This window comes from Lissotriton helveticus, chromosome 1_1 (assembly GCF_964261635.1).
Source record: "Lissotriton helveticus chromosome 1_1, aLisHel1.1, whole genome shotgun sequence".
Classification (NCBI taxonomy): domain Eukaryota; kingdom Metazoa; phylum Chordata; class Amphibia; order Caudata; family Salamandridae; genus Lissotriton; species Lissotriton helveticus.
This window is the reverse complement of record NC_136057.1, coordinates 348,194,957-348,221,926: the sequence shown is the minus strand read 5'-3', so window position 1 is coordinate 348,221,926 and position 26,970 is coordinate 348,194,957. Positions and strand designations below refer to the sequence as shown.

At 48.7% G+C, this 26,970-nt stretch overlaps 1 protein-coding gene across 1 annotated transcript in view; it reads left to right on the top strand.

Annotated features, from left to right (window-relative positions):
- LRP6 (LDL receptor related protein 6) overlaps nucleotides 1–26,970 on the top strand; it is a 1,212,873-nt gene that overhangs the window by 1,067,844 nt on the left and 118,059 nt on the right. The window contains exons 20-21 of the mRNA XM_078673499.1: nucleotides 2,441–2,671; nucleotides 17,280–17,416. Of these exons, the coding sequence (XP_078529625.1) occupies nucleotides 2,441–2,671; nucleotides 17,280–17,416 (368 nt within the window). The remainder of the gene's footprint in view (nucleotides 1–2,440; nucleotides 2,672–17,279; nucleotides 17,417–26,970) is intronic.

Below are 26,970 nucleotides of genomic sequence, written 5' to 3'. Positions count from 1 at the left end.
CCAAATGGAAAATATTAGTCATTTACTGCTATAACAAAATTGACCCTCTAGATGCTTCAATTCAAAACTTTATTTGCTATTTACTGCATCTATAAAGATGTAATCTGGCATACACATCCATAAACCTACATCTGGCTGAACTTGCTGCTTACATACAAAACAGACCACATTTCTCATTGTTTAGGGTACCTGCCATCAAAGCGTTTATGGAAGGACTTAAAAGGATAATTCCTCCCAGAATCCCACACTCTCCAGTGTGGAATTTACATATTGTCCTTACTAGGCTCATAGGTCCTCCATTTGAGCCTCTGCACAATTGCGAACTGCAGTTCCTTACATGGAAAGTAGCTTTCCTTGTTGCAATCACCTCTCTCAGAAGAGTAAGTGAGATTCAGGCTTTAACCATACAAGAACCATTCTTACAAATACATCAAAACAAGGTGGTTCTCAGAATAAATCTGAAATTCCTTCTGAAAGTAATCTCTGCTTTTCATCTTAATCAGTCTGTGGAATTACCCGTTTTTTCCTCCAAACCATATTCTGTAGCAGAGAGCCCTTCACACACTTGATGCCAAAAGAGCTATACTTTATTACATTGACAGAACTAAACCTTTTAGAAACACAAACCAACTGTTTGTAGCTTTCTCTCCACCTCATAAAGGAAACCATCTCCAAAGCTGGAATTGCCAGGTGGATAGTCAAATGTATTCAAATATGCTACCGCAAGGCAAAAAGCACATTAACAATTCCCCCTAGAGCGCACTCAACGCACAAAATAGTGGCTTCCAAGGCATTCTTAGGGAACATTCCCTTAGATGACATTTGTAAAGCAGCAACATGGTCTACAACACACACCTTCACAAAACACTATTGTGTAGCTGTGCAAGCAAAACAAGCATCTGTGGGCCAGGCAGTTCTTAAAACGCTTTTTCAGACATCTGCAACAGATAAAGGTGAACCCCGCTAAGGGAGAGCACTGCTATACAGTCTATGAACAAGTATGTATTCTGCAGCTCACATGCCTCGAACGGAAAATGCTACTTACCAGTATGCATCTGTTCTTAGCATGTAGTGCTGCAGAATCGCATACGCCTACCCGCCTCCTTGGTACCTTAATCTGTTCCAGAATTATCTTACTTGGATACATTACACATGGACATCTTTTCTGTTTCTATTTCTAACTAAGCCCATCTCCCCCCTTTATGGCGAAAAACAATCTAAGGATGGAGTCGATGTCCATGCGCACTATCGTCCAAAGGAGGCGTCACCTATCTTGTGACTACAAAGACTTCTTCCAAGACAATAACAAAGTGTAAACATCCGAGCCCAACACCAGATGACATATATGCACAAGTATGTGATTCTGCAGCTCTACATGCCAAGAACAGATGCGTACTGCTAAGTAGCATTTTCCTTCTCCAGTATTGGAATCTTTCATAGATTCACATGCAGCCCACCCTCCTCCTCGGAGAAGCTCACCTTTTGAGACCCTTACGGTTATGCTTATTGCACTAGTGCTGTGAAATTCTGAAGGTGTGAGGCTCTCTCAGGAGTGTTCTAGAGGGACAGGTGTTCTGATTGGCTAAAGCCTAGTTTTGGTCTCTTTTTCATAAAGAGATGGATATGTTACTAAACTGAATTGTGCCTAGGCCTGTTTTTCTAGTTTATGCTAACTTTGCATTGCTGTGTTGATATACCGGGACTCCCATCTCGACGATGGGGAATGATTCAAGCATTTGAATCTATGAAAGATTCCAATACTGGGGAACTATAGTTACAGGTAAGTAACTTATTTTCTTTTTAAGGGTCAGAGCACATGCCCGAAGTTCTGGTTCAGCAGGGCATTTCAGGGCCATTACACCAGTGCAGTGTAGTCCAAAATGGGGCAAAAAGTGGGGGTGAACCTGTGAAAAGCCGGTGCCCTTACAATAACATAAGCCTGATCTGTTTCCCTGACAAGACTCAAAAAGTTCCCATCAAAGCTTTTGCAATATTAAATCCTGACTTATTTTTCAATTAATATCAGTATGAATATCCAATATGTATACCTGCTTTCTATCTCAATTCCCTTTGCTCCCTTTCCCTTGCCAGCTCTACCCAAACTCTCCCTCAAGCTCTTCATCCGGTTTGGTCTTTGCCATAGGTACTAAGGAAATGTACGTATACTGTGATGTAGTGACATTAGAAATTATCTATCCTGATAAGGACACAGTTTGTTGCAGTGAAGGCAATTATGACTGTGTGCTTCCATGATACCAAAATTTTCCCCTATCTTGTTATATTTTGATTCACCACTAAAAATAATTATAACTTCTAGACAAATTCAGCTTCTTAAGTTGGGGGTTTGTGAATCAGACAAGTAGGGTGTTAGTCAGGTGCTTGTATAATTTGTGCCATTGCCATGCTATAAGTTACCCACATTTTCTCTCCGTTGCTTTAGATCCAACTGAGGAGCCACCTCCGCCATCTACCAACACAATTGGGTCAATCATTGGGGTTATCCTTACAGTGTTTGTAGTTGGTGGCATGTACTTTATCTGTCAGAGGATTCTATGCCCCCGCAAGAAAGGTGATGGCGAGACAATGACCAATGACTATGTAGTGCATGGACCAGCTTCTGTACCACTCGGTTTTGTGCCTCATCCGAGCTCACTCTCTGGGTCACTCCCAGGTAAGTGGAAACATTTCACAGAACCTTACTTTTTCAGATGTTATTTGATATCTGTTAGTAATCCCAGCAAACTGACAACAGTAGCACGATTGGGTGAAAAGTTTTGAAGAAAAAGTAATACATTTGAAACAAAGTAATCAGCTTTGTGATGCATGTTTTTATTATGGAAAGTTGTACTGGTGAGTTACCTTTACACAAGCTGTTCTTGACAAAGTTGGGAGTAGTGATGATCCAGGTGATAGAAGTAATAAGTTGCTTATAAGTAGGAAGTCCGGTTCTCCTAGTCCTTACTTTTAGTTTCATATGCTCATGTAGAACTGAGGTTTAGGATTTATTGGGTCACAGAGTGGCACTTCATTCCCTGTGCACCGCCAAGGGGGAAATCAATTCTTGTAACAAAGACATACTTCCAATACGAGGCACTACTGAAGGCGCTGCATAATAAAATCACCAAGCGTCCTGCTTTGTGCACAGAGACTTGAATAAAGAAGAAACGTTTGCTCCTTCGATTGAAGCACAAATGGCTCATTTTATACAACAGCTCAGGTAAGGATGGATCTATTCAAATATATAACAGTTTCTCTGAAGCGCGGATTTAAATGTGTGGACTACGAATCCTCAGACACCTGGTTTAATATGTGATATTAACATCTTTCATGCACGAAAAATTTCGATTTGTGTGGTTTCAACTGAGGCAGAACGCGTAATTGTTGTGGGCTGTACAAATGCCACTATAAAAATATTTTAATGAAGTTAAAAGAATGTATGTTAATGTATGTTAATTGGTAGTATGGCAAGGGTAAATTATTCATATGAGGGGTGCATGTTGTGAAGCAAAGGGTAGACAGGGCACCCAAAACATACATAGGAGCTTAGATTTACGTTGTTTTGTTGAAATTACGCTTGGAGAACAATAACGAGAAAAAAAATGAACATTCCAAACTAGGATGACCCAGAAATTGACAACATCTGTATGCCACCTTTCCTAAGCAAGTGACTAAGCAAGGTCACTCCCGGATTCTGTAACTGAGTGTGGGTATGAATGGGAATAAGGGAAGTAAAGTCACTTGCAATAAATTAATAGGTGCTCTTTGGCCCACCAAGATCACAGAAAGAGTCAGAAGCAGTATCAAGAAGTTTAGACTTCCCACAGTAATTCTAGTCCATAGAGGGGGTGGAGATGAGAGAGTAAAGCCTTATCAAGTTCACGATTAGCGTAAGTAGCAGGACCTTGGTTAAGAATAAGAGTAAGACTGCGCTAACGTTACAGTCATCATGACATATTAAACTCAGTAATGCACACTTGATTCTCTTCAAAAGGCTGATATGGGGTTCATATGTTTGACAAACTGGTTGCATCCAGTTTTCTGCAGCAATTATATTTACCCACAGTGCAGTCCTATCAGTGTAAAAACATTTGCTTGTTAATTTACACAACCTCCTCCTTATGAAAGCAAGCTACAATGATGGAAACAAAATAAAAGATAGCAAGCAGATAAAAGAACTACTAAAACAGCAAGAAGAAGCATTGGTAAAATATAATTCCTTAAAATCTTTAGGAAATATGTTTTGTAGTAAATCTTCACTTCCCAGACTGGCAAGGAAGTGCACCTGAAGCACCATTGCAGAAATTATTTTGGAGCCAATGTCAAAGAAACAATGAAACAAATGTAAATCTTTATTGAATTAGTTTCAACTGTGTGGATTGTAGCAGCTTTTACTGTGGAAATCAAGAGCGTGGCAAGGTTAAAAAGTCAAGTGTGCATTACCATTTAAAGCGATCTCACGTAGATGCAGATGTTAAGGTTCTGAACTGAGTGGATACACAGGGAGAAGACACTTTTATCCTGTTTGCAAGTTGGCAACTGTAAATACTCAGGTACCAGGTCGTGCTGCCCAAATGCAGAAGCTTGTGCCATATATGCGCAATGAGACCTATCAATGTCCTGCATGTATGTGCAATGAGACCTATCAATGTCCTGGCCTGCACGAGCCTCAAATGAAGCTTCAGCAGGCAAAGCCAGACATATACGCATTATATTTTACGCAGGATGAAAACTACCTGCAGGAGCAACTAGCAAGAGTCCCAAATCCATAGTGAGAAGTTCACAAAATCAGCCACTGATGTATTAAGTGAATTTACTCCCTTTTAGTGTGGAGGGGTATGCCAAAGGCTGTGGGTACGTCTTTATTACTAATTTTCTACTATACTATTCAACATTTACTTTTGCTCCTTCACTAATCTGATAGCCTCCTATGATTTCAATTCTCTTTTTCCGATGGCACTTGTCTCATTGTGCATTTAGTTTGATGCTTTACATGCCCTATCATCTAAGTAGTTTTGATTATTGGGAAAAATAAAGATCTTTTAAAAACAATATCTTGCCTACCATCATATCTGATAGAGCCTACTAGCCGCAGATTTCTTAACGTAGAATTATCCCCAGGCGTGAGACTGGATCCGGAATTTTTTTGCCACAGCATCCCTGCGCACCGGGGTGACGGCATCATGCGACTCCGCCCTGGTGTTGTCCGCGTACATGACGTCAGTGAGGTCACATAAGTCCCACCCCGGCACGCCTACGTCAGTTTTTTCCTTTTCTGCGTGCAACGTAGATCCGGATCGTTATCCTGGCCTGTTTCGGGCCTTTCCCTTTCGCTTGTTGTGTGTGTGGGGGAACAGTGTGAGAATGCCTTCGGGCTTTAAGACCTGCTCGTCTTGTGCACGCCGGATGTCGGTGACGGATCCACACACCATCTGCATGTGGTGTTTGGAGAACACCACGACTCCACTGATTGTGAGGCATGCCAGCAGATGAAACTGAAGTCCCGGCGGGAGCGCCAGATGAAACTTCTGTCAGCCCGCATGTCCAGGTCGGCATCGTCTCCACGCCCGGCCCCTGCGGAGGGTTTCAGTAATAGTCACTTCCGTCTTAGACGTCGCCCTTCTCCCAGGTCGCAAGAGCGTTGCTCACCTGTCTGTAAGTGTCGCAGTTTGTCCCCGAGGGCTGGTTCCCGGCATGTTGGGGACGTGGGCTCTCCGCGGGTGGTGCGGCCCCGCGTTTCGTTCCCCTCTCTGCCATTTCCTGGTGTGGGGGCGTCTAGAGCCCAGATGGAGACACAAGCGGCGGCCTTGCAGGCCTCGCTGGCTTCTCCTCCTCCTTCCCTCCGGGACGTCTGCGGATCCCTTGCCGTGTGCCGGGCCCTCCGCGGTGGCTCCGGCCCCGGCGCCTACTGTCTCGGATCCAGGTTCGGAGGACGTGGTGCCGTTGGAGTGCGGCCCTTCGGGGGTCCCACCTTCGGACCATGGCACCTCTGCTTCGCCGCAAACTCCTCCGGGTGTCCCTGTGGTGTCGCAGGAGGTCGGGTCACATCCTCTCCACCGCGGGGCCCTACAGAGGTGGGTGCTATTTCCACGGCTGTGGCAATCTTGCGCATGGGTGATCCAGCTGCCCATTTCCCCACGGATCTTCTGGGGGTCCTCCATCAGGGTTCTGGTGGTAGGGAGCTGCTGCTTCCCTTCGAGGGTTCGCTTCATTATTCTCTTCTCGGGGCTTGGGGCCGCCCCATCACGGGGGACCCGGTGCCTCAACACCTTCTGCACCGCCACCATCCGGCGCTGTGTGATCTGGTGTGTCTTTCCCTCCACCCTTCTACCAGGGGCCCTCTTTTACAGAATGCCTTCCCCTCCCTGCCACCGCTTTTGTCTCCCCCGTCGCGGGAGGCCCGCTGGCTTGACTCCTGGGGGCGTAATGTGTTCGCCTCCACCAGTGCTGCTCTGCGGGCTCTTCACACCTTGTGTGTTTTAGCTAGGGCCACTTCTTGCTTGTGGGACTCGGCGGAGTCCCTTATGTCTGCCGCCTCTCAGGAGGGTCTGTGTGAATCTGAGACACCATGTGTTGGATGACCGGGAGCTGGCGGCGTATATACTTCGCTCCGCTCTGGACATTTCTGAGGTGCTTGGTCGTGCCATGGCTTCTTCGGTCGCACTTCATCCTCATTCCTGGTTCTGGGGCAGTGTGTTCCCAGAGAATGTAAGAGAAGGGCTGGTGATCCTCTGCTCTTCTGTTCCATGCCGCTGCGGACTCGGCCATTCAGAGGTTCTTGGCGGGGCTTAGGCCTCCTCCTCCTCCTCCTCCTCCTCCTCCTCCTCCTCCTCCTCCTCCTCCTCCTCCTCCTCCTCCTCCTCCTCCTCCTCCTCCTCCTCCTCCTCCTCCTCCTCCTCCTCCTCCTCCTCCTCCTCCTCCTCCTCCTCCTCCTCCTCCTCCTCCTCCTCCTCCTCCTCCTCCTCCTCCTCCTCCTCCTCCTCCTCCTCCTCCTCCTCCTCCTCCTCCTCCTCCTCCTCCTCCTCCTCCTCCTCCTCCTCCTCCTCCTCCTCCTCCTCCTCCTCCTCCTCCTCCTCCTCCTCCTCCTCCTCCTCCTCCTCCTCCTCCTCCTCCTCCTCCTCCTCCTCCTCCTCCTCCTCCTCCTCCTCCTCCTCCTCCTCCTCCTCCTCCTCCTCCTCCTCCTCCTCCTCCTCCTCCTTCTTCTCCCCTTCCTCCCCCTCAGTGACCTGTGAGTTGATCTGGTTTTCGGTAGGTGTTCTTCCATTGGGGCAGGTCGCCCCAGTTGGGTGATCTGTGTAATTTCTGTGCATTCTAGTCCTTTTACGGACTATGGTGTTGTTGGTTACTGGCCGGCCCTTTTTTGACTGTTTTTTAGCTTTTTCTAAGCCATGTTGGCCCTGAGACTGGGCCTTCTGTTATTCTTATTGGCTGATTGACAAGCCGTCTGTTGTCCTCTGCTGCGGAATGTTTTTTCCTAAGGGGGTTCCCATGTTTTGGGTCGCCCTATGTGGGGTGATGGTAGCTATCATATAGTTCTGTCATGTGCTGGGGAGGTGTGGTCGCTTTCGGGCCTCTGCTCTCCGTGGCGTTACGGTATGTTGCAGGTGTGATACACTTGCTGGTAGTTCTGGATTGGCTTGAGTTGTGCCCCGGGCTGTCTTCTCCAGGGTCGCTGCGTTGTTGGCCTGGTCTGGCCTGCTGTCTACGGCTTTGCGGCCTGGCTCTGCCTAGTTAGACTTCTTTTTGGGCTGTGTGGGTCCTTCTTGACCTTCCTGGTCTCCGTCTTCGGCTGGCGTCTGGATTGCCCTGGGTGCACCGTTCTGTGGTGTTGCCGGTGCCGTCCTACTGTTTTTATGCACCATTTGGCCTTCTGGCGCTTTGGCGGGACAGTCCTCCTTGCCTTGTCCGCTTCTTCCAGTGGGCCTCGCCTTCAGTTCTGCCTGTCCTCCCTAAGGGTTGGGCTGGTTCTTGAGTTCCTTGTCCGTCTTGGAACGCCGTCTGTCCTGCGGGGTGTTGGGCGGTTCTTCCTGTGTGATCTTGGGTTACCCTACCTGCTTCCGCCTGCCCTACTGTTGAGGGCGCCATTCTGTCTGGCCTGTTGCCTTCTGGCTGTGTTAGGCTCAGCTGCCCTCTTCACTGGCCGTGTTCCCAGTGCGGGGGCTTGCCTTTGCTCTACCTCTTCTCCTTGGAGTCTCTAGGTTCTTCTTTCTAGGTGCTCCCCTTCCTTCTTTGGGCCTTGGGGCTTCTGGGGGAGGTTCTTAATACCTTGAATGGATGCGGGGCGCTCCGGCCTCCTTTCGCTTTGCCCTCGTTTCTCCTACTGATGGCCGGCGAGCTGCCTCTCTTGTCTTCCCGCATCCCCTCTGAGGTTGGTGGTCTTCTGGATGCAGGGTATCCCCTTGCCTGGGGAGGACAGTGCTCTTTTGCCTGTCCGTTGCCCTCGTCCCTTGTGGGACCCCCTATTATGTCCAGGTTGGTGGGGTCCTCTCGCAGACCCTCCTTCCCTTTGGGTAGGGCTAGGGTATCTATTCTACGTTAAGGAATCTGCAGCTTGTAGTCTCTATCAGATGTACGAGTAACTTAAGTTCGGTAACGATGTATCTGGTAGAGACGATTCTAGCCGCAGATTCCTACACGGCCCGCCCTTGCTCCCCGTTCTGCGAGGACCTTTGGCTTGGTCTTATGCATTCGCTCCCTATGTCTTCAGTGAGTGGATTTTGTTGCTCTTTCTGACAGGATGTTGTGAGAAAGTGACTCTATATATATTGGACCACAATAAGGTACAGTGTGTATAGAGTCCACCAACCCCAGAGGTATAACAGAGGTTAAAGTCAGGTCTGACCTTACTCTTAAAAGTGGTAGCTTGGTCGAGCAGCAAGGCAGTACCAGAGGACAGTGTAAAGCATTTGTTGTACACACTCAGTCAGCAAAAGGTTTCACACACTCAAAGACTGAACTCCAGGCCAATTGTTTTTATATCAAAAGATATAGTTGTTTTATTTCTAGAACCAACAGGTATCAAAAATATACTGTTCTCAATATGAGAGGTCTCAGATGAGTACTTTGCAGAAAGGCAATAAACTTTGTAAAGACAATAGGTACAGCGGTTGCAGTAGGCAACACAATTCTACACACAATTTAGCATTGAGCTCAACGGATTTCCTTATATAAACACAGTTGATTACTTTGTAGATTACTTTGATAATTCCCGGACTGGCTCCTAGGTTCCGTCCTGGGGTCTAAGCTGAAAACAGATTAGCAAAAACGTTTTAGGTATTGTAGTGATTTTTCAGGAATAAAAAGCTATTTTAAAAGTTCACACTTAGAAACTTTTCAATAGGAATCTGGCAATGTTATCCAATGGGAGAAAATTCAGGTTGCAGGTAAAGTACGATCTTGTTACTTTTGTAATCCAGTACTGTTCTCCTTGGGCCAGCACTGGTGTCTCAACTCAAAACAGGTAAGTAATTACGTTTCAGTATTTCGTTTGATTTTTAATGAAGATTTCTAGTTTTCAAAAGTCAACACTTCGAAAAAATATCATAGAAAAGCAGACAATGGATTCCTATGGAGAAAATACAAGTTACTAGTAAACCCAGTAAGGATTACTTTTGCGGTTCAGTACTGGGCTACAAGGTACAGTACTGGCTTCTCCCCTGATTCTAGGTGAGTACGTCTGAATTCGGGTGATTTTATATGAATATTTTTAGTGTCCAAAACTTCACACTTAGAAGATTTTTCGAGTCAAACCAGTCAATGTTATCCAATGGGTAGGTAAGTGAGTTATCGTTTTCCATGTGAGTACTTGGCTGGTGAAGTTAGGGTTCTAGGCATAGACTCAGGGGTCCCCCAGGGTCAGGTAAGTACAGTCGGTTAACCCCCAGCGGCACAGGGGTGGCCGGGTGCAGAGGTAGTTAGGCCCAATGTTATCCAATGAGGGAAAGGGGGCCTCCGGTTGGTGGCTGCTGGCTAGCAGGCCACACAGCTGTGGCAGCTGGGCTCCTGGGCTCCTGGTCCCTTGCTCAGGGCAAATGGGGAAGTAGGATAGGGTACAGGTTGCACTGCCAGGGGCACTCGGCCGGCTCGGTGCAGGGTGCTTTTGAGCCGTCAGTGCTCAATGTGATTCAATGAGGAACTTGAAAAGGGAACAAAGGCTGCAGGCTCGGGGACGAAGGATTTTCTTGAGCAACCAACACTTCGAGGGGTAAATTGGGATCTTGAAGGATAGGTAGGCACCCAGGAGTAGGACACAGGGGGCCGTGGGGCGCCGGGTGCAGGAGTGTCTTTAGAGGTCGGGAAATCTTACCCCCTGCTGGTCGCGGTCGGAGGGGTCCTCTGTCCTGAGGCTGCAGGCGTCGTCGGGGAGGGTCTTTGGGCACTGGACTTCGGGTCCCAGTCACCGGGGGGATGTCCTCGTGGTCCTGGATTGCACGGGCCGGGCACGGCTGGTGAATAGTGGGTTGGTCCGGAGCTTCCTGGCTGGCATCAGAGGTGTTGTTGCAGCAGAGCCTCCGCTGATGGGAGTCCCAGGCTTTAAGAGGGTCAAGGCAGGCAGGTCCTCTGGGTGTCCCACGGTTGCTGTCCGCAGGAGTCGCCGGGATTAGGCAGGAGCAGGTTCCAGGATCGACAGGCCGGTAGGGCTGGGGCCAAGTCAGTTGTTGTAGTCCTGTTAGCAGCTGCACGGCGGGTCTTCTTCCTCTTGTTCTTGTTTCTTCTTTTCTTATCGGGATCTGAAGAAGGAAGGTTTAGAAAGCTGAATTTAGGGGCGTTACAGGTAGGACAAGGACTTGGACCAATAGGTCCTGGGGTGGGTACACCCCCTTGCCTACTCCACTCCTGTGGGAGGGGGGGCAGGAGCCTAGCTGTGATTGGGCACGGCTCCCCATCTTCTAGATGGCCGAAGCCCGGGGTCGTGCTTCACCTAGTCTCCCCCACCTGAGGGGTGGGGTTGGCACAGGCTGCCCCCCCCCTTCCTGACGTAGTTTTTCCCGCCAGTCTTTCCGCCAGAGTGGGGGTCATGAATGGTGGGGGCCAGCTGCTGGGTACAGCAAATGGTCTGGAGAAGTTCACAGAGGCGGTATGCCATTGAAGCTTCCCCCTGCCCATCCTGGGGGAGGAGACCGAGCACCTCGCCCAGGATGTGCATGGTTGCAGGCCCAGGAGAGTGGGGGGGCTCTCCACCCAGGGGTCCAGCAACATTTCTGCTTTGTGGCAGCCTCTGCAGCCACTCAGCTCAGATGTGGATTGTACGTTAGGTTTTCATTTTACATTAAATCCCACACTGGCATCAGTGCAGGTTTAATGTGCTGAGAAGTTTGATACCAAACTTGTCGGTCTTCAGTGTAGCCATTATGGTGCTGTGGAGTTCGTAATGACAACCTCCCAGCACCATGTACTCTTAATGGCACCACTGCACTTACAGTGCCCATTAATGGCCCTGGGTACTGTAGGGGCACAGGGCTCATGCACCTGTGCCCACACCTCTGGCATAGGGCACCCAGCTAGAGGGGTGACTGAAGTATGCCAGGGCAGTGGGTTCTGGGAGGTCACAAACCCCAGCGTCCTATATCCCGGCTCCTAAACCTCCCCCTGTCCTCCGTCGCACGAAGCGCCTCGTAAACCTAGTGCCATTCATCCCGCGCCATCGTGCCATTCTCTCTTACCCTATCCCATTCTCTCAACTCCACACCTCCCCCAAACCCCCTAGATGTTGGATGTACACACAAAAGCATGGAAGATGCAAATGACCCCGCAACAAAATCATCCTGTGAGTTGAAATTCCAAACAACTAACAGTCTGAGGTATTATCTACACGCTGCAACCATATCTGTAAGTACGAACAAACTCTGCACACATATTCTCCCATTCACCCCAAATGCTCATCCCATGATGGCCGCACATCAGACACCGCGGCAGTCCTACACATTCCATTGTGACAAGGCTGGGACACGCTTCCCACACAGGACCAAAAAACTAGGACCCTCAAAAACACTCTCTCAACACAGCACACATGCCTCAATGTCGGGTCCTCATCAGGAACCTGCTGCACTTGAACGAAGGAAAACCAGCTCAGGCAATTCCTCTCGAACATCTGTGGGCACCAACACTGTGTCCCAGACACCCTGCTAGTTGCACCTCTGCTGCAGCACTTGGGGAAGTACTAGTACTTATTAGGACCAATAAGTCCTGTATATGGTAAGAGCGCGCACTTCCCATATATATTGAATGGGAAAGTACAGAACTTAAGATCAAACGAGTCATCTACACATTTATTGCATGCACTTCTTCCCATATATCTTTAATGGGAGAATACCAGTACTTATCACGACCAAACAAGTCCTGTAAACAGTCAGTGCGTGCCCAGCATTTGGACTCACAGGGAGGCTTAGCTCCTAGAACTGTGCCCTGAGCCATCCTGCTTCCAACGGTAAACATGGGAATTCCACACTTTCACGCACCTCCTCCATACGCACGTTGGTCCCCCTGTCCTTCGTTGCTTAAGGGCTGAAGACACCCCAACCCCCACCGGTGATGGAGGGGACCGATCCGGGCCCTGAGGGGACACTGAACCACCCCGTGCACGAGGGCCCTGCTCCTGCTGCCAAAGGAGAGATGCGGCCGCTTCCCACCCTACACAGACCATTTTTTATTGACCGCGCCATGGAGCAGCAAACACAGGGGGAGGGGGAGCGCAATCCTCCCTGCTCGCAATCCTCCCTGCTCGCAATCCTCCCTGCTCGCAATCCTCCCTGCTCGCAATCCTCCCTGCTCGCAATCCTCCCTGCTCGCAATCCTCCCTGCTCGCAATCCTCCCTGCTCGCAATCCTCCCTGCTCGCAATCCTCCCTGCTCGCAATCCTCCCTGCTCGCAATCCTCCCTGCTCGCAATCCTCCCTGCTCGCAATCCTCCCTGCTCGCAATCCTCCCTGCTCGCAATCCTCCCTGCTCGCAATCCTCCCTGCTCGCAATCCTCCCTGCTCGCAATCCTCCCTGCTCGCAATCCTCCCTGCTCGCAATCCTCCCTGCTCGCAATCCTCCCTGCTCGCAATCCTCCCTGCTCGCAATCCTCCCTGCTCGCAATCCTCCCTGCTCGCAATCCTCCCTGCTCGGAATTCTCCCTGCTCGGAATTCTCCCTGCTCGGAATCTTCCATGCTCGGAATCCTTCATGCTTGCAATCCTCCATGCTCTCCTGTGTATAGACCGAAAGGCGGCACTCTGTCCCAGCCGCACCCCAACGCGGAGCTGCATGCCCAACTGTACCAACTCTTCCCATTTCCGCCCCCTCCCCCCTGCATCTCACACCACCAAAACACATGTATTTGGTGCTCCCTGCCGTGCCTGGTGGAGCAGCCCCCGCCCACCCCGTACCGACCCAATTCGCCAGACCGCCCCATATGCCATAGCCGGCCCTCCCTGCCCTCCCTGCTCTCCTTATCTGGGAAATTCCTTTCCTCGGATGACCCTTTCCCTCCTTTCACCCTGTGACTAAACCCAACACTGCCTCTTCCCTAGCTGCTTAAGTTAGTGCTCCCCTCCACCCTCACCGCTCCCCCTGGCGTGCTCTTCCTCCCTCCAACCGTGCTCCCTTCGCGCTGCAACATCACCAGAGACAAGGTACCACCCACTCGCGCTGCTTCTACCCCTCCACTGGCCAACGTTATTGCTTAGCGTCTTAAACCCTGCGTTCCTATAACACAATTTTATTGTGACCTATAAACCGACACACATCTTCTTGTGGGTCCTTAGGTACTAATGAGAAGAGCGCCCTTCTCCTCCTGGACCTCCTGTCACCTCATCCGCCCCTGGCGCCCAGCATGTCATTAACTCCCAAATCCTCTAACCTTCGTTACGCCAGACCCAGAACCAACACCTCAGAGCGTCATACCTGCCCCCTATCGTCCTGTGCAAGTATGAAGGCACGCTGAGCCATCCATTACACTTCAATCGCCCAACTGCACCCGGACCCGGCCCACGTTCCTGTGAGAGCCTTTCAGTGGTCAGTGGGAGCCGTCCGCGGTGCAAGGTCACACCACTGATCTGCTGTGCACGTATCCGAAGAGACATCTCCAATTCCTCACCGCTAGCCACCCGTTAGTTGGCAGAGCCCAGCCCCACCTCCATCCTCTATGAATGGCGCCCAAATTGCCACCTCCCAGCCCTCGCGCATACTTGACTGGCATAGGCAACCACCCACCCTTAACCCCAATGCCCCCTGATTGTGCCCACCCCGAGCGCCCGCAGGCACCGTGGCTGCCAATGAACTGTCGCTGATTCCCCTGGCCTCAGAAGGACGAAAGGCCGAGGGCATAAAGACTGGGCCTCGAACCGCTACCAAAGACACCAGCGGCTCCCCGAATCCTCTGAAACACACCTTTTTGCTGTTGGTAATCAGCAGATAGTGCGGGGAGTGAAGTATATACACATTTTATTTACCTTCTGCAGTAATCCTGCTTTGGTATACCACACTGCGCTCGTGGTGTAGGCCCCCCACCCACTCTTTTACCATTTTCTGTGTTTATGTACTCTGATTGCCCACTCTGCACCCGTCCTGTTCATCTGATAGTTAATTTGAACAGTCAGAGAGAAAGGACATGTGCTGATAGTGATCCCAAGCAAAACACCCCCCCTCTCCATGCGCCGCAACCTCAGCACTACCGGCCCCCAGCAACAAAACCCGCCCGCTGCCCCGTTCATTTCCCCAACCTTCTCTCTCCTTTATTCACCGCACTTCAGCCCACCCAAGAAAATGTAGGATCCCTGTGCAAACCGTTCCTTATTATAGGCCCATTTATAATTCGCTCCCAGTGGTACTCATCTTATCCATCTCGGCCAGGGAAAGGTTTTAGTCAGACAGCAGGTTTAAAGCCTGGAGTACATGCACTGATTTGTTAAACAGAAGTGTCGTCTCACTGAGGTATTTATTGACAATGAAAGGCCATACCAAACGGAGTGTGCATGTTGGTTACATTTTCTGACTGTTATTGCTTTAGTTGTATTGCAGACATGATATTCCTTTGTGCTGCCTCTCTCCCTCCATCAGACCGTGCTGCTTTTACCCGCTTCCTCCTACCCTCCATCGGTATGCCTTTAGTCATCCTCCATCCCACCCTCATTCCCTTGGTCCATGTTGCCTTTGCCCACCTCCCTCCCACCCTCCTTTCCTGTGGCTTTTGACACCTTCTTCAGTATTTCTATCTTTGTTACTACTTCAAACACACTACACCATACTTAAGAAAGTTTATTTTCAGAGTGTGTATGTCACTTATATTTTTCTGACATTTGATGTTTTATTTGTATTGCGGAAATGATCTTTCTTCATGTTGCCCTCTCTCCCACTGTGTTGCCTTTGCACCCCCAACGTCCGTCCCTGTGACGTTCGACCCTTCTCTCCGTATCTCTCTTTGTTACTGTTTCAAACACGCTACACAGTAGTTAAAGGTTTTTTTTCAGAGTGCACTCACTTATATTTTCGGACTTTTTGTTTTAGTTGTATTAGACATATTCCATCATATTTTCTCTCCCCCTCCATTAGTTTGTGTTGCCTTTACCCACCCTCTCTCACCCTCCATCTGTGTGCCTTTGCCCTCCTTCCTCCTCTCCTTTACTCCTGTGGCTTTTGCCCAATGGCGGCCGTCATAAATAAAAGGTGGTAGGGTGGGAGGAGGGGTCACCCGGGAGGTCGCTTGGGGGTTTTCGAAATAATATATTATTTTAAAAATAAAAACATACCTTCAGCCGCCTCCTGTGTTGCGCCGCCTCTCCTCCTCTTCCTTCAGCCTCTGGGATAGACTCCCATCCCATCCCCGTGCTTAGTGTTTAGCCATGCAGCAGTTGATGTAAGGATATTGTGCTGCATAACTAAATACTTATAAGGTCCCAAAAGTCGCACACTTCCTTTACTCTCACAGTCTTGTCTGTTGGCTCCGCGTTGTGGCGCGGAAAAATTCTCCGAAGAAAACTGACGTAGGCGCTCCGGGGTGGGTCTTATGTGACCTCGCTGACGTCACGTATGCGGACAACGCCAGGGCTGAGTTGCGTGATGCCGTCACCCCAGCGCGCAGGGATGCTGTGGCAAAAACAATTTCGGATCCAGTCTCGCGCCCAGGGATAATTCTACTTTGAGGAATCTGCGGCTAGAATCTTCTCTTCCAGATACTTCGTTACCGAAGGTAAGTAACTCGTACATTGGGGTTCTAGAAGTAAAACCTTTAGGTGTATGGCTTGATGATGACCAGTCAGTGCGACCTCATCCACGTTTCACCATGTTACACCTAATTGGGGAAGTTGTACCTACTCTCACTAAGGCTTTCCACTCCAGAATTATATCCATCAATATGTTATTAATATAAATTATTTTTATTAATAAAGAAAAACCGATTATAGCACTGAATAAGATAAAACAGTGCATGGATTACATACTATCTTCTCGTGCTTTCAGATCAACATATCCATCAATAGGTTAGCCATAATCTATTAGTGTATCATCTTATGTAGTTGCTTGGGAATCTGCCTTAGCCAAATTACAGCTGCCCTGAAATTTTGCTGTAAGGAAAGCAACTGGATTGATGAGCTTTAACTGTACTTCCCACTGGTTGCCAGTGACGGAGATAATTTTATTTAAGGTTGCCTGGCTGTTTCATAATGTCCGTTATAGAGCTGACAGCTCTTGCCTTGGGAAAAGATTTGAGAAACATTCCTTAGCCAGCTCGCTGCACTTCCTGATTTATGCATGTTCCTTGTTAGGGTAGTTAGTTTGAATGGCAGTTCTTTCAGGTGTCTAGTGTTCAAACCTTGAGACTCTCACTTTCGTGGCCTGCACTTAGTTTGAGAAACTTCACTTCCCAAAGCTCTGAAAACCACCATCTGCTATCTGGCCTCTTAAGTTTGGGGCTTTGGCCTGACAGTAGATAGTAGATGCCAGGAAGCTTTGTGTAATGATCGTTTTGGGCTTTATAAATAAATTTAATGAAATATGGAGGCAAAAAGAATATCTAGAATTGCTGCAGTTAGTCCTGGTGAAAGCTCTTCTTTGAATGAACCTTGTTTGTTTCTACCGTCCATTATGTTAGATTTCCAAAGGTCAGAACCAGTTAAGAGTCATTACAGAAATGGCATTATAAAGGTGAAAATTGGTTCCATCTTTAGTCAGACTTTGTTACCTTGCATTGCAATCTCCCACACTGTCTCCCACTGTTATTCCCCTGGTATTTCTGGTTCAAGATTCTATAACACTTTACAGAAACAACGTTTTTCTTAGTTTGTATATGTTTATTATTTTGTAGGAATGTCTCGAGGTAAATCTGTGATCAGCTCCCTAAGCATTATGGGTGGAAGTAGTGGACCTCCCTACGACAGGGCACATGTAACTGGAGCATCTTCTAGCAGTTCTTCAAGCACCAAGGGCACTTATTTCCCTCCAGTAAGTAATGCAAATGTATTTCCATATTGTATTTTTGGTCTTTCTTTCTAGAAAAGATACCATGAGATGATCTTGTGCAACAGAATGAATAAGATATTGTTCATGGTTATAAGAGTTTTGACTTATTGGAATCTTTTTAGTGATTTGTTTTCAATACATAAGTATGCTTTATGGCTATTAGAGTCTAGGGTAATCTGCTTGGTAGAGTGCCTCGGCTGTCCGAAGGAGGATCTCAGACCACTTAAGGAATATTTTTGGTCTATTAATATCCATTTATGTTCTGTAAGAAATACTCTAATAAAATTAAATGCATCCTGCGCAGACAACACTCAGCTCATTCTCTCGCTTTCAGAACATCCCTTCACTACAAGGGCCAACTTCCTGATTTGCGCTTTTCAAAGCACTACACAACCAAGGACCAGCATACATCAACCACCGCCTGAACTTCCACCAACCCTCCAGATACACACACTCCACCCACCCCCAGCCCTATCCACCGAAGCAACAGTGGAAGACGCTCCTTCTCTTACCTCAATGCTAAATCCTCCCTCTTCACCTCTGGACCTCATCCTCTCTTCTGGAATTCTGGAAAGGACTCAAGACCTGGATGTTAAATTGATACCATCCGACGCAACAATGCCCTCATTGCCTGGATACGCTCGAGGGTGATTAGCTGTGCTTTATAAATCCTGATTGATTGATTGGGAGGCAGGAAGCCCTACCGATCAACCTTCTTATCCCAGGCAAAGTCCCCCCATCAATATGAATCATATCGGCCACTGGCCTTTTTATTAATATCGATAGTAAGATTCTTGCTAAAATAATTGCTTTTTTGCTGCTCCCCATGTTCATTGACCTAGTCTTACCTGACCAGGTAGGATTCATCCCCAATCTATCAACTTCCCATAACCTCCACAGAATTTTTACATTAGTCCATCAAATTGATGCAGACTTGGAAATAGTCGCTATCCTGCTGGATGCTATAAAGGCATTCGATTCTGTGACATTAGTCCATCAAATTGATGCAGACTTGGAAATAGTCGCTATCCTGCTGGATGCTATAAAGGCATTCGATTCTGTGGAGTAGGGTTTTCTTGGTGCTGTGCTGCCTGAGGATACAAACTGTTTGTGGGGTGAATTTCCTTGCAGTTCCATTAGCGTCATACATATAAATGAATGTTCGAGGCATGTGAGCTGTAGATCACATGCTTTGCAAACTCCTGTTGCAAGTTGTTTTTCTTTGAAGAAGCCTTTCCAGTCACGAGGTAGGTGACTCCTCCTTTCAGTGATAGTGCCCCTGGGCATCAACTCCATTGTTAGATTGTTTTTTTCCGCCATTGAGTCCGGACGTGCATTGCTGCACTCCGACACCGTTTCTCGGGTTCCCCCTCAGTGTGCAATCCACCTAAATGCGACGGTATTGTTTTCAACCCCATTTTCCCTTTCTCTGCGTATCGTATTAGGACAAAAAACCATTTGATCGGGAAACTCGGGGAAGGCCGTCGGTCCGCTTTGCAGTCGATGGAACGGACTCCATTAAAAATCTGTCCTATGTGCCACGCGCAGTACCCGCGCACCAACCCAGACGAAGTGTGCCACCTGTGCTTATCTCCGTAGCACAACAAACAAGACTGCGACACATGTAAATCTTACCTCTCCAAGAAAACGCTCTACGTCGCAACATGCAGTCTCAGAATACCAGCTCCATTCCGGACCTCTCCAGAGAAGATTCCGAACAAGAAACCGGATATCACATAGGGGCTGAGGAAGAACAAGAGGACCTTGTCTCCGAGTCTGCCTCTGATGTGGACGAAGATATTCCGCAAGGTCAGCGTGTCGGGAGTATCAATCCACCCTTGCCCCGAAGTCCAACTCAGCCGACAAAAAAAGGCTCCGGTTCCACCTCTGCCTTCGGGCCATGGTCTGCAACGAGAACATGTTTCCAACGCCCCACCTTCGGGCTCAACACTGAAACATACGTCAAAGCCTTCCAGCTCGGGGTCGAGTCGTCCACAATCAGGCACCGAGCCGAAACCTTCGGGGTCGAAACCAAAACCTGACTCGGGCCGACCTCTTTCGCCGCCTTCGACCGTACCTGCCCTGCCTTCCCAAGAAAAGACTGTCTCCCGTGAACACTGGATTTGTTCACCAACAGACTCCAGGGAATCAGCGAGTTTCAACCACTCTGCACCTGTTGCCCACCGCCCAAGTTCAAGTGGCCCAACACCACGATGATGTCGCCCGCAAATGCAGACCCAAGATCCAGTGACCCCTGACCTGCCTCAAGCCTCCAGCCGATGCCTGCAGCCTCAATCGGGAAGATCCCCCCAACCGCGACCAGGAGCTGGTAAGATCTGACCCTAAAAAACACCCTGCACCCGACGCCCCACTGCCTTGGGTGGCCCAACCGACGGTGTCTTGCCAACCCGCAGCATCCCAACTTACCTTTCCAAGTGGTGGTCGCACCCAGGAAACCTTTGCCTCTGAACCTGCAGTGTGTTTGGAAACCGGAGACTCCTCATTGAAAATAACCGGACCCCGATGACAAACCTGCACCCGGTGGCCCTAGTGCCGATGAGGGTGTACCTTTGGTGCTGCCTTGAACCCCCATTTGCCCTTAGCTTAAGTCCAGGAGCTTTGCTCCCACAACCTTGTGGCTTGCTTGTAAGCAGCTACCAACCCGAGGACCCCTATCCCCCATTGGATAACATTGGGCCTCAGCACAGTCAGTACTGCACCAACTGGGGTCCACTGTCGCCCTTTCCCCCCCCTCCCCCCCGCTCTCGCATCTGGAACCTGTGTTTAGGTCGGAATTGGCACAGCTCATAGAAATATTTTTTGAAACAAACGTGGGCTCCATGGACAGGTTCGCCACGGTTTGGGAAACCTTCAAGGTTTACATCCGGGATATGACAGTAGCTAAACATTCGAGACAGGTTGTCGAGATTGGAGAGGGACATTCCTTGTCTCGAACAAATCTACCAACGCACTAGAGACGCTGCGATACTTAAGGAAATTAAAGTTGCTCTAGAGAACTTTCATAGAACAGCAGATGGAGAGGTAAAACACCTTGGCAAATATGCTTCAGCAAGGGTATGCAGTGAGGGGGGACCGTCCGGGAGCCACACTTGCGAGGCTTACAATACCCAGGTTAGAGGCTCCCATAATCGCGGAAATTATAGATGAGGAAGGGCACAAACTTACATCCCCTGGAGAGGTATCTGACACGGTTAAGAGGTATTATACCAACCTGTACACCGCTAAAGCTGTAGCAGATGAGGAGTCGATCAGGCACTATCTGGAATAAATCCAAATGCCCTGGCTCTCTAATACACACAGGGAGCATCTGATGGCCCCCTTGAACCCTGGGGAAATACACACTGCACTTATGTCGATGCGCTCAGGCAGTGCCCCAGGCTCTGACGTCCTCACTGTAACGTTCTATAAAACGTTCCAAGAAGAACTCATTCCCCATCTAACTACTCTATATGAGGAAATGGCTGACGACAGGGAGATGCCCCCAACTTTAAGGAAAGTCCTGATTGTTACATTACTGATACCTGGCAAGCCGCCGGAGGCCTGCTCCTCATATAGGCCACTATCTCTTTTAAATGTAGACACAAAGATCTTTGGGAAGATATTGGCCAATTGTTTGGCCCCTCTGATCCCTCATTTAGTTGAGCAGGCAGGTTTTGTGCCAGGCCGCGGTGTTATATATAGTTTGCATACTATTTTTGGGATAATTCAGAGAATTGACCCTGCAGTGAAGGCAGTTGCAGTTTTTAGGTCTCGGCTGGTGTTGGAGCGCGCATGCGCTCCCCGCCTGCGAGAGCTATAGTGAACAAGTCAGATTCCAGAAGGGGACTCTAGCCCCGCCCCTCATTTCCATTGGGTAGCGTCAGCGTTCATGGTAAAGGCTGGCTGTCCATTGGAAAGGAGGGTTTTTCGTTGCCTCCCTGGCTTTTTGCTGGACTGGCTCGCCTGATTCACGGCTGTCATGAAGACTTTTCTTAGCTGCTTGTTTATTTAACAAGCAGATGAAAAAAGTCTTCACAACAGCTGTGAAGCAGTCACGGAGCTCAGCGGCGCACGGGGTCACTGGATTCCTGAAGACTCATAAAATTGCCGTTACAATTAGAACACATGTGGCCATCGTTCTGTGCGCCCAGTAGAGAGGCCAAGGATTGAATGAGCATTTACTAAGAACACCTTTATGCGAGGCTGTCCGAGTCGAACTGCCTTCAACCTCAGCTGCAGTTCTCAATCGTGCCCAGTCATGAACAATCACCCACACCCTGAACTCATACAGACATCTTGAGGTGACTGGGCTTGCAGTGCGGTTATGCAAGATTTGTACAATGCATGAAAAACATTACTGAAACACATCTGAGATATGAAAATATTCTTAGGAAATAGAGGCACGCACATACTTCACCATTAAATAAAGCGAACAAACTTTAACAGGGACTAAGTCGCTGACTTGGATCACCTTAAAGGTTCTTGCCCTCACTGTCAGAAATCAATGTTTTCCATGTAAAGTTAATGGCATGAATAATGGGTCGGGGTGCCTTTTCATTTACTGGAAGTGCGAAGCACTGGCAGGACCCGCCCAACTTAAAGCCATGCCCTGCTTCTCCCTACTTATTTTCGGTTACTGGCCCCCTAGGTTGGTTCCAACCACAGCAGGAGACAGGTGTGGGTGTGTCCTATGCTCTCACTCTGAGAATACAGCGGTGGGTACACTCTTTGCTCCAACAGGGGACATCTGGAAGGGCTGAGGACTGCAACAGCTTTAGCTTCAGGAAGCTAGCCACCTGGTCTCTAGGCTCTTTAGTGAGGCAGGTGTAAACTCGCCCTCCTTCCCCCCCCCCCGCATTTGCTATCACACCATACTATCTCACCCTGGAGTTGTCGTAACCTGACATCTCTTGAGTGACTTTCCCATGCCAGTTTACACGTGCTTGTGTTGTTAGCAGAGGACTTGCTGTACACTGTGTCTCCTAGAAGTGCCAGCCTGGGCTTGGGGCATAATTAGTTGTGTACTCTACGCACATGCTCGCGGGTTTTGCCCACACTGCCGTCTCGAGATGACTTAATGCGGTTTAGAATGAAGTACCCTACGGGAAGGGTGGCACGTATGATCTTTTAAAGTGCCCCTTGGGGCATGTAGTACATACGATGAGTGGGAACTGGTTCACTGCCCTTTTGAAATGCTCGTTAGCACTGCCAACTTTGTACCACGGTACAAAAGGGGGTGGTGTTGGACGGAGCATCTGAACCAATCAAACACTCACACCCAGTCAAAAGATCTGGGTTTAATCCATCACCGTTCTTTAGCCCACTCTGCCACCCCAGTTCAGACATTGCCATATGCAAATCAGTCTGACCCTGTGCCTCTTGGGAACAGTCCAGCCCGAACTGCCAAGCCATGCCTTCCCTCACCACCCCCTTTTGTACAACTTTGTACCACGGCACACAAATGCAGGGGTGTCTCCATACAGATTCGAGTGAGAACTGGGTAGGAAAGTTGGCTAGCACGCCTTCATTCCCTGATATACGTGCCCATTGGCACTGCCAGCATCCCCGGCACAAGAATCACCGACGTGCCAGCTGGTCAGTTATTACTTTGGACTGTCAGAAAGGCTGTAGGGAGGGGCTGCGTCTGTAATGCCCCTTGGCCATCGCTAGACGCCTCTGCCAGCTAGAGACGTGCCCCTTCAGGGAGCTGGCACCCGTGCTGCTGTGGTGACCTTCCCCCTGAGCTCATGGTTCCTGAGGACTGTGGTCGCAGGCTTGTTCCAGCCACAGAGCTGGTGGGCACTTTTGCACCCCCTTCTCGGCGGGCTTGGCATCCGCTGACAAGACGCAGGGCCCACGCCAGCGAGTGGTGGGGGATCAGTGGGGGTAGTGGAGGGAAATATGTAATGTAAACACCACCTGCCCGAGCGTTGTGCGCCTCAGCCTCCTCACAGTAAGCGCCCAGTCTGCGAGGCTGTCTCATTGGCGTAATGCGAAAAGACTGCTTCCCCATGCAGAATGTAAAGTGGCAGGTAGGCCCCAGAGTCTCTCAAACTGAACGGATATTCACTTGTTTTGGGCCCCCGAAGGAGTGAGGTCCCCTCTAAAGGGTTAGAGGCCCCCATGCGCCCTGCCTGTGTTAAGCCCCTTCCATGCACTTTCGCTGGGCCTCTGTCTGCCAGCAATATTTACTTACCAGATTTGTAATTCTATTTGTTATTGCTCGGGAAAGCAGAGTGGCTTTCCTGAGCTCTAAACTGTTTCATATTGCTTGCCATTGTACACGTTCTGCCAGCATGCAATGGCAAGGCTAAAGTGTTGAGGGGGCCTTCTCCAAAACAAGGTACATTAGGACCCCCTCCCATCGGACCTCGGGGGCTGCAGAGGGGTCTCCATTATGCTCCTTTGCTGAAGGATCCAAAGCCCTGTCAGCTCTTTTGAAGAAAAAAAACTTAGGCCACTGTCGTGCGGTCACACGCCTTTAATCCTGGCGTTTACCTCTTCGGGTGCACCTCGAAATGTTCGCCCAAACGTTGTAGCTAGTAGCACGTTTTTAGGTCTCGCCTATGCAGCGCGCATGCGTTGCATAGGAGACCTTTAGCCATTGTACAGCTCTTTTTCCAATCACATACTCGTGCTTGTGGCGGCACAAGTGTGTGCTTTAAAAAAGAGCAGACTGCTCTCCCCAGTGCGCGCTGTCACAATCTGTTGCAATTAACTTTTGCGACCGCTCTCCTCGGCCCAGCCCCTCCTCCCTCCACTCAATTGGTGCTAATCACACACCTGGAGACCAACTGCAGCGGCTTTGTGCTACATAAAATGAAATAGAATTTGTTGCATTTGTTTGTTAATGCATTACGAGGTTCGCTTGTTATAACAGTGTATGTTCCTTTTTGTTTGTGCCTTCCTGCTGCTTATTTATCAATACGTCATCTTTGCAGTCCGTTCAGGGAAGAAAGGAAAAGTTCACTCTTAACAAAAAAATGGCTAAATGCTTGATCGTCAGATTACGTCATTGTTTGAAGTAGTATCCCAAAACGAAGCCGCCAGCACAATAAAGTTAGTCTATCTTCTATTTTGATTCGATCTTCCTACTTTGCTGAAAACAGTCCGCTAAACTGTAACGATAAAGGGCCCCCGCGGTGGCTGCACGCACGCTCGATATGATCTGTTAATTGGCTCAGGCGGATTAATCGCGGCTACGACGCGATGGAGTCGCTCTTACAGCTCCTTGTTTCCTTCACCGTTAGTCTAGAGTGTGTTGTAGGAAACTACCCTCGATGACACTTAACACTGTGTATTTATCAGCAGCTCGGTTATAAGAGGACCAAAATATTCCTAGCCATACTTTGTTTTTTGTACATCTGATTGTCACAAAGTATGGTGATAGTTTGGAGATGCTTATTCCATAGCATGCTGTTGGGTGCTAGGGCCAAGTCTCTGTTCACTCTAAAGCAGGCTGGGAGTACACGTTACTGTGGCTCGCCAGAGCAGTCCAATATCTCCCTCAATGACCATTATCCCAAATAGCAATGAGAGAGTGCGTGAGGCAAGAGGCCAGCACTCTTTTGGTTCCTTCTGCCAGCAATCCATTCATCTCTCCATTCAACCTTCTGGACCATCCTTTCTCCACCCCTTAAACCCTTCTTTCCATCCATTCTTACTTTTCTCTTTCCATTTATTCATGTATCCACCCATCTCTCTGTATTTCTTCCCACCCGTCTATTTCTACATCTTTCTCCACATCTGTCTTGCTCCGTGTATTCATCATCTTTCCCTCCATCTATCCCTCTTTCTGCCCCCGCTCCCCCCGGTCTTTGATTTCATGTTTTCTTGTCACGTGTGTTCTCCCACTCCATAGTTTTACCATGCTATTCCCTTTCAGTGGTTTAATGAGGTTTTATGAGGTGGAGCCCGTTTGATCAAAGTCAAAATAGAAATAAATAAAGTAAAGGTGTATGCTACACCAACGCCCCAGTGGCACTCACCCACTTAAGCTACTAAAGTGGGGAGTTTGTGATTCCCGTGGTGCAACCCACACTATACAGACTGGCACCACACAGAGCTAGCTGCGCTCCGAGAACATCCTTCGAGCGAGAATAAACGGCAGTGGACAAGAGATTTAGGTCACGATCAATTAAGAGACCGCTTTTTTAAAATGGAAGATGTTTGTTCTGGATTATGTCAAGTCACTTCAGCGCATGGAATGGCTGGTTATTCGACATCTAATGCAAAAAGTGGATTAGAGAACGGTGGGTAGTTTTCAACTTTTGTTCACAGAGCAGCAGGAGCTCCCGTGGTTTAAAGAGCAATAGGATCTTGAACTGTTTCTTGGAATTCTGTGAAATCTTTACATTACTGTACTTCTCCTGCTTGTAGTGTTCTCGTAGTCTTATTTTCTAATGGATTCTCTCTCATTCTATTCTCTTGTATTCCCTTTCTTGCTATCTCACTCTATTTCTTATACAGTTGGCGTCTTTTTTTCATGGTCATCATTACGATACAGGTGCTTTGCAGTCACCCTGTGTCCCATGGTCCCATGAAAACGTGTTCTTTGCACTTTCAAAGGAAATAGGTTGGAGCAGTTCCCCTCACAACGTCTCTGCTGTGACAGGCTCCAGGCAGTACACAAACAGTACCAGTAACGGCAGTAGAACGGCATGGACACAGCATTGACATCTGCCTTCTGTGTGGGAGGGAGACAACTACTTGAGTCCACTCACTAGCACTCAGGGCAGATACGTAATGTCAGACTGGAATCAACCATTTTCACATTTTATTTAAGTAGATGAGTTGTCTGCTTCTATTTCCATATAGCTTACTTTGATAAGACAGAGGCACAGACCACCTAGGACTGGGTTTGTTTGCGTTCTTGGGAGTAGAAAGTCATGGGCCTTGATCGACTGGGATAAAGTAAAGCAGCAATTTATTGTTTCTTTGCACTGTCAACAAGCATTGGCATATAGTGTTTAGCCATGCAACAATTAATGTTGTTGCACCAAGGATATTGTGCTGCATAACTAAATATTTATATGGTCCCAAAAGCGAGACCTATTGGCTATGCCAATGCTTGTTTTCAAGTCTGGCTTTGAAACTGAGACTGATACAGACTATTGACCCCTCACCCCCAAAAACAAAACAAAACAGAGGGGGTTTTGATCAACAGGCCTTGTCCATTGGTCTGTTTTAGGAGCCCGTGGAGGCCCGCAAATCAAATAGTGCTGGTGAGGTGTGGTAAATAAATAATTAATTACCGGTTCTATTTTTCAGGATACTCATATGAACAGATAGCTCAATAAATAAGAGTCAGGATTCGAGGTATCTTGAGTCACAGGCTTTAATCAGGCATAACAGGACAGGAACAGGACAGCCTGTACGGGAAGGGAATGAAGGCAGCTGCCGGGGGCAGGGAAAATGGCAGGCAGGCTAACATTTAACATGGGTGCACAATATATATATACTTTAACAAATACATTACATTCAATACAGTAGGCGTAGCAGTAGGCGTGGCTTGTAGCAGTCGCGAAAGATAAGAG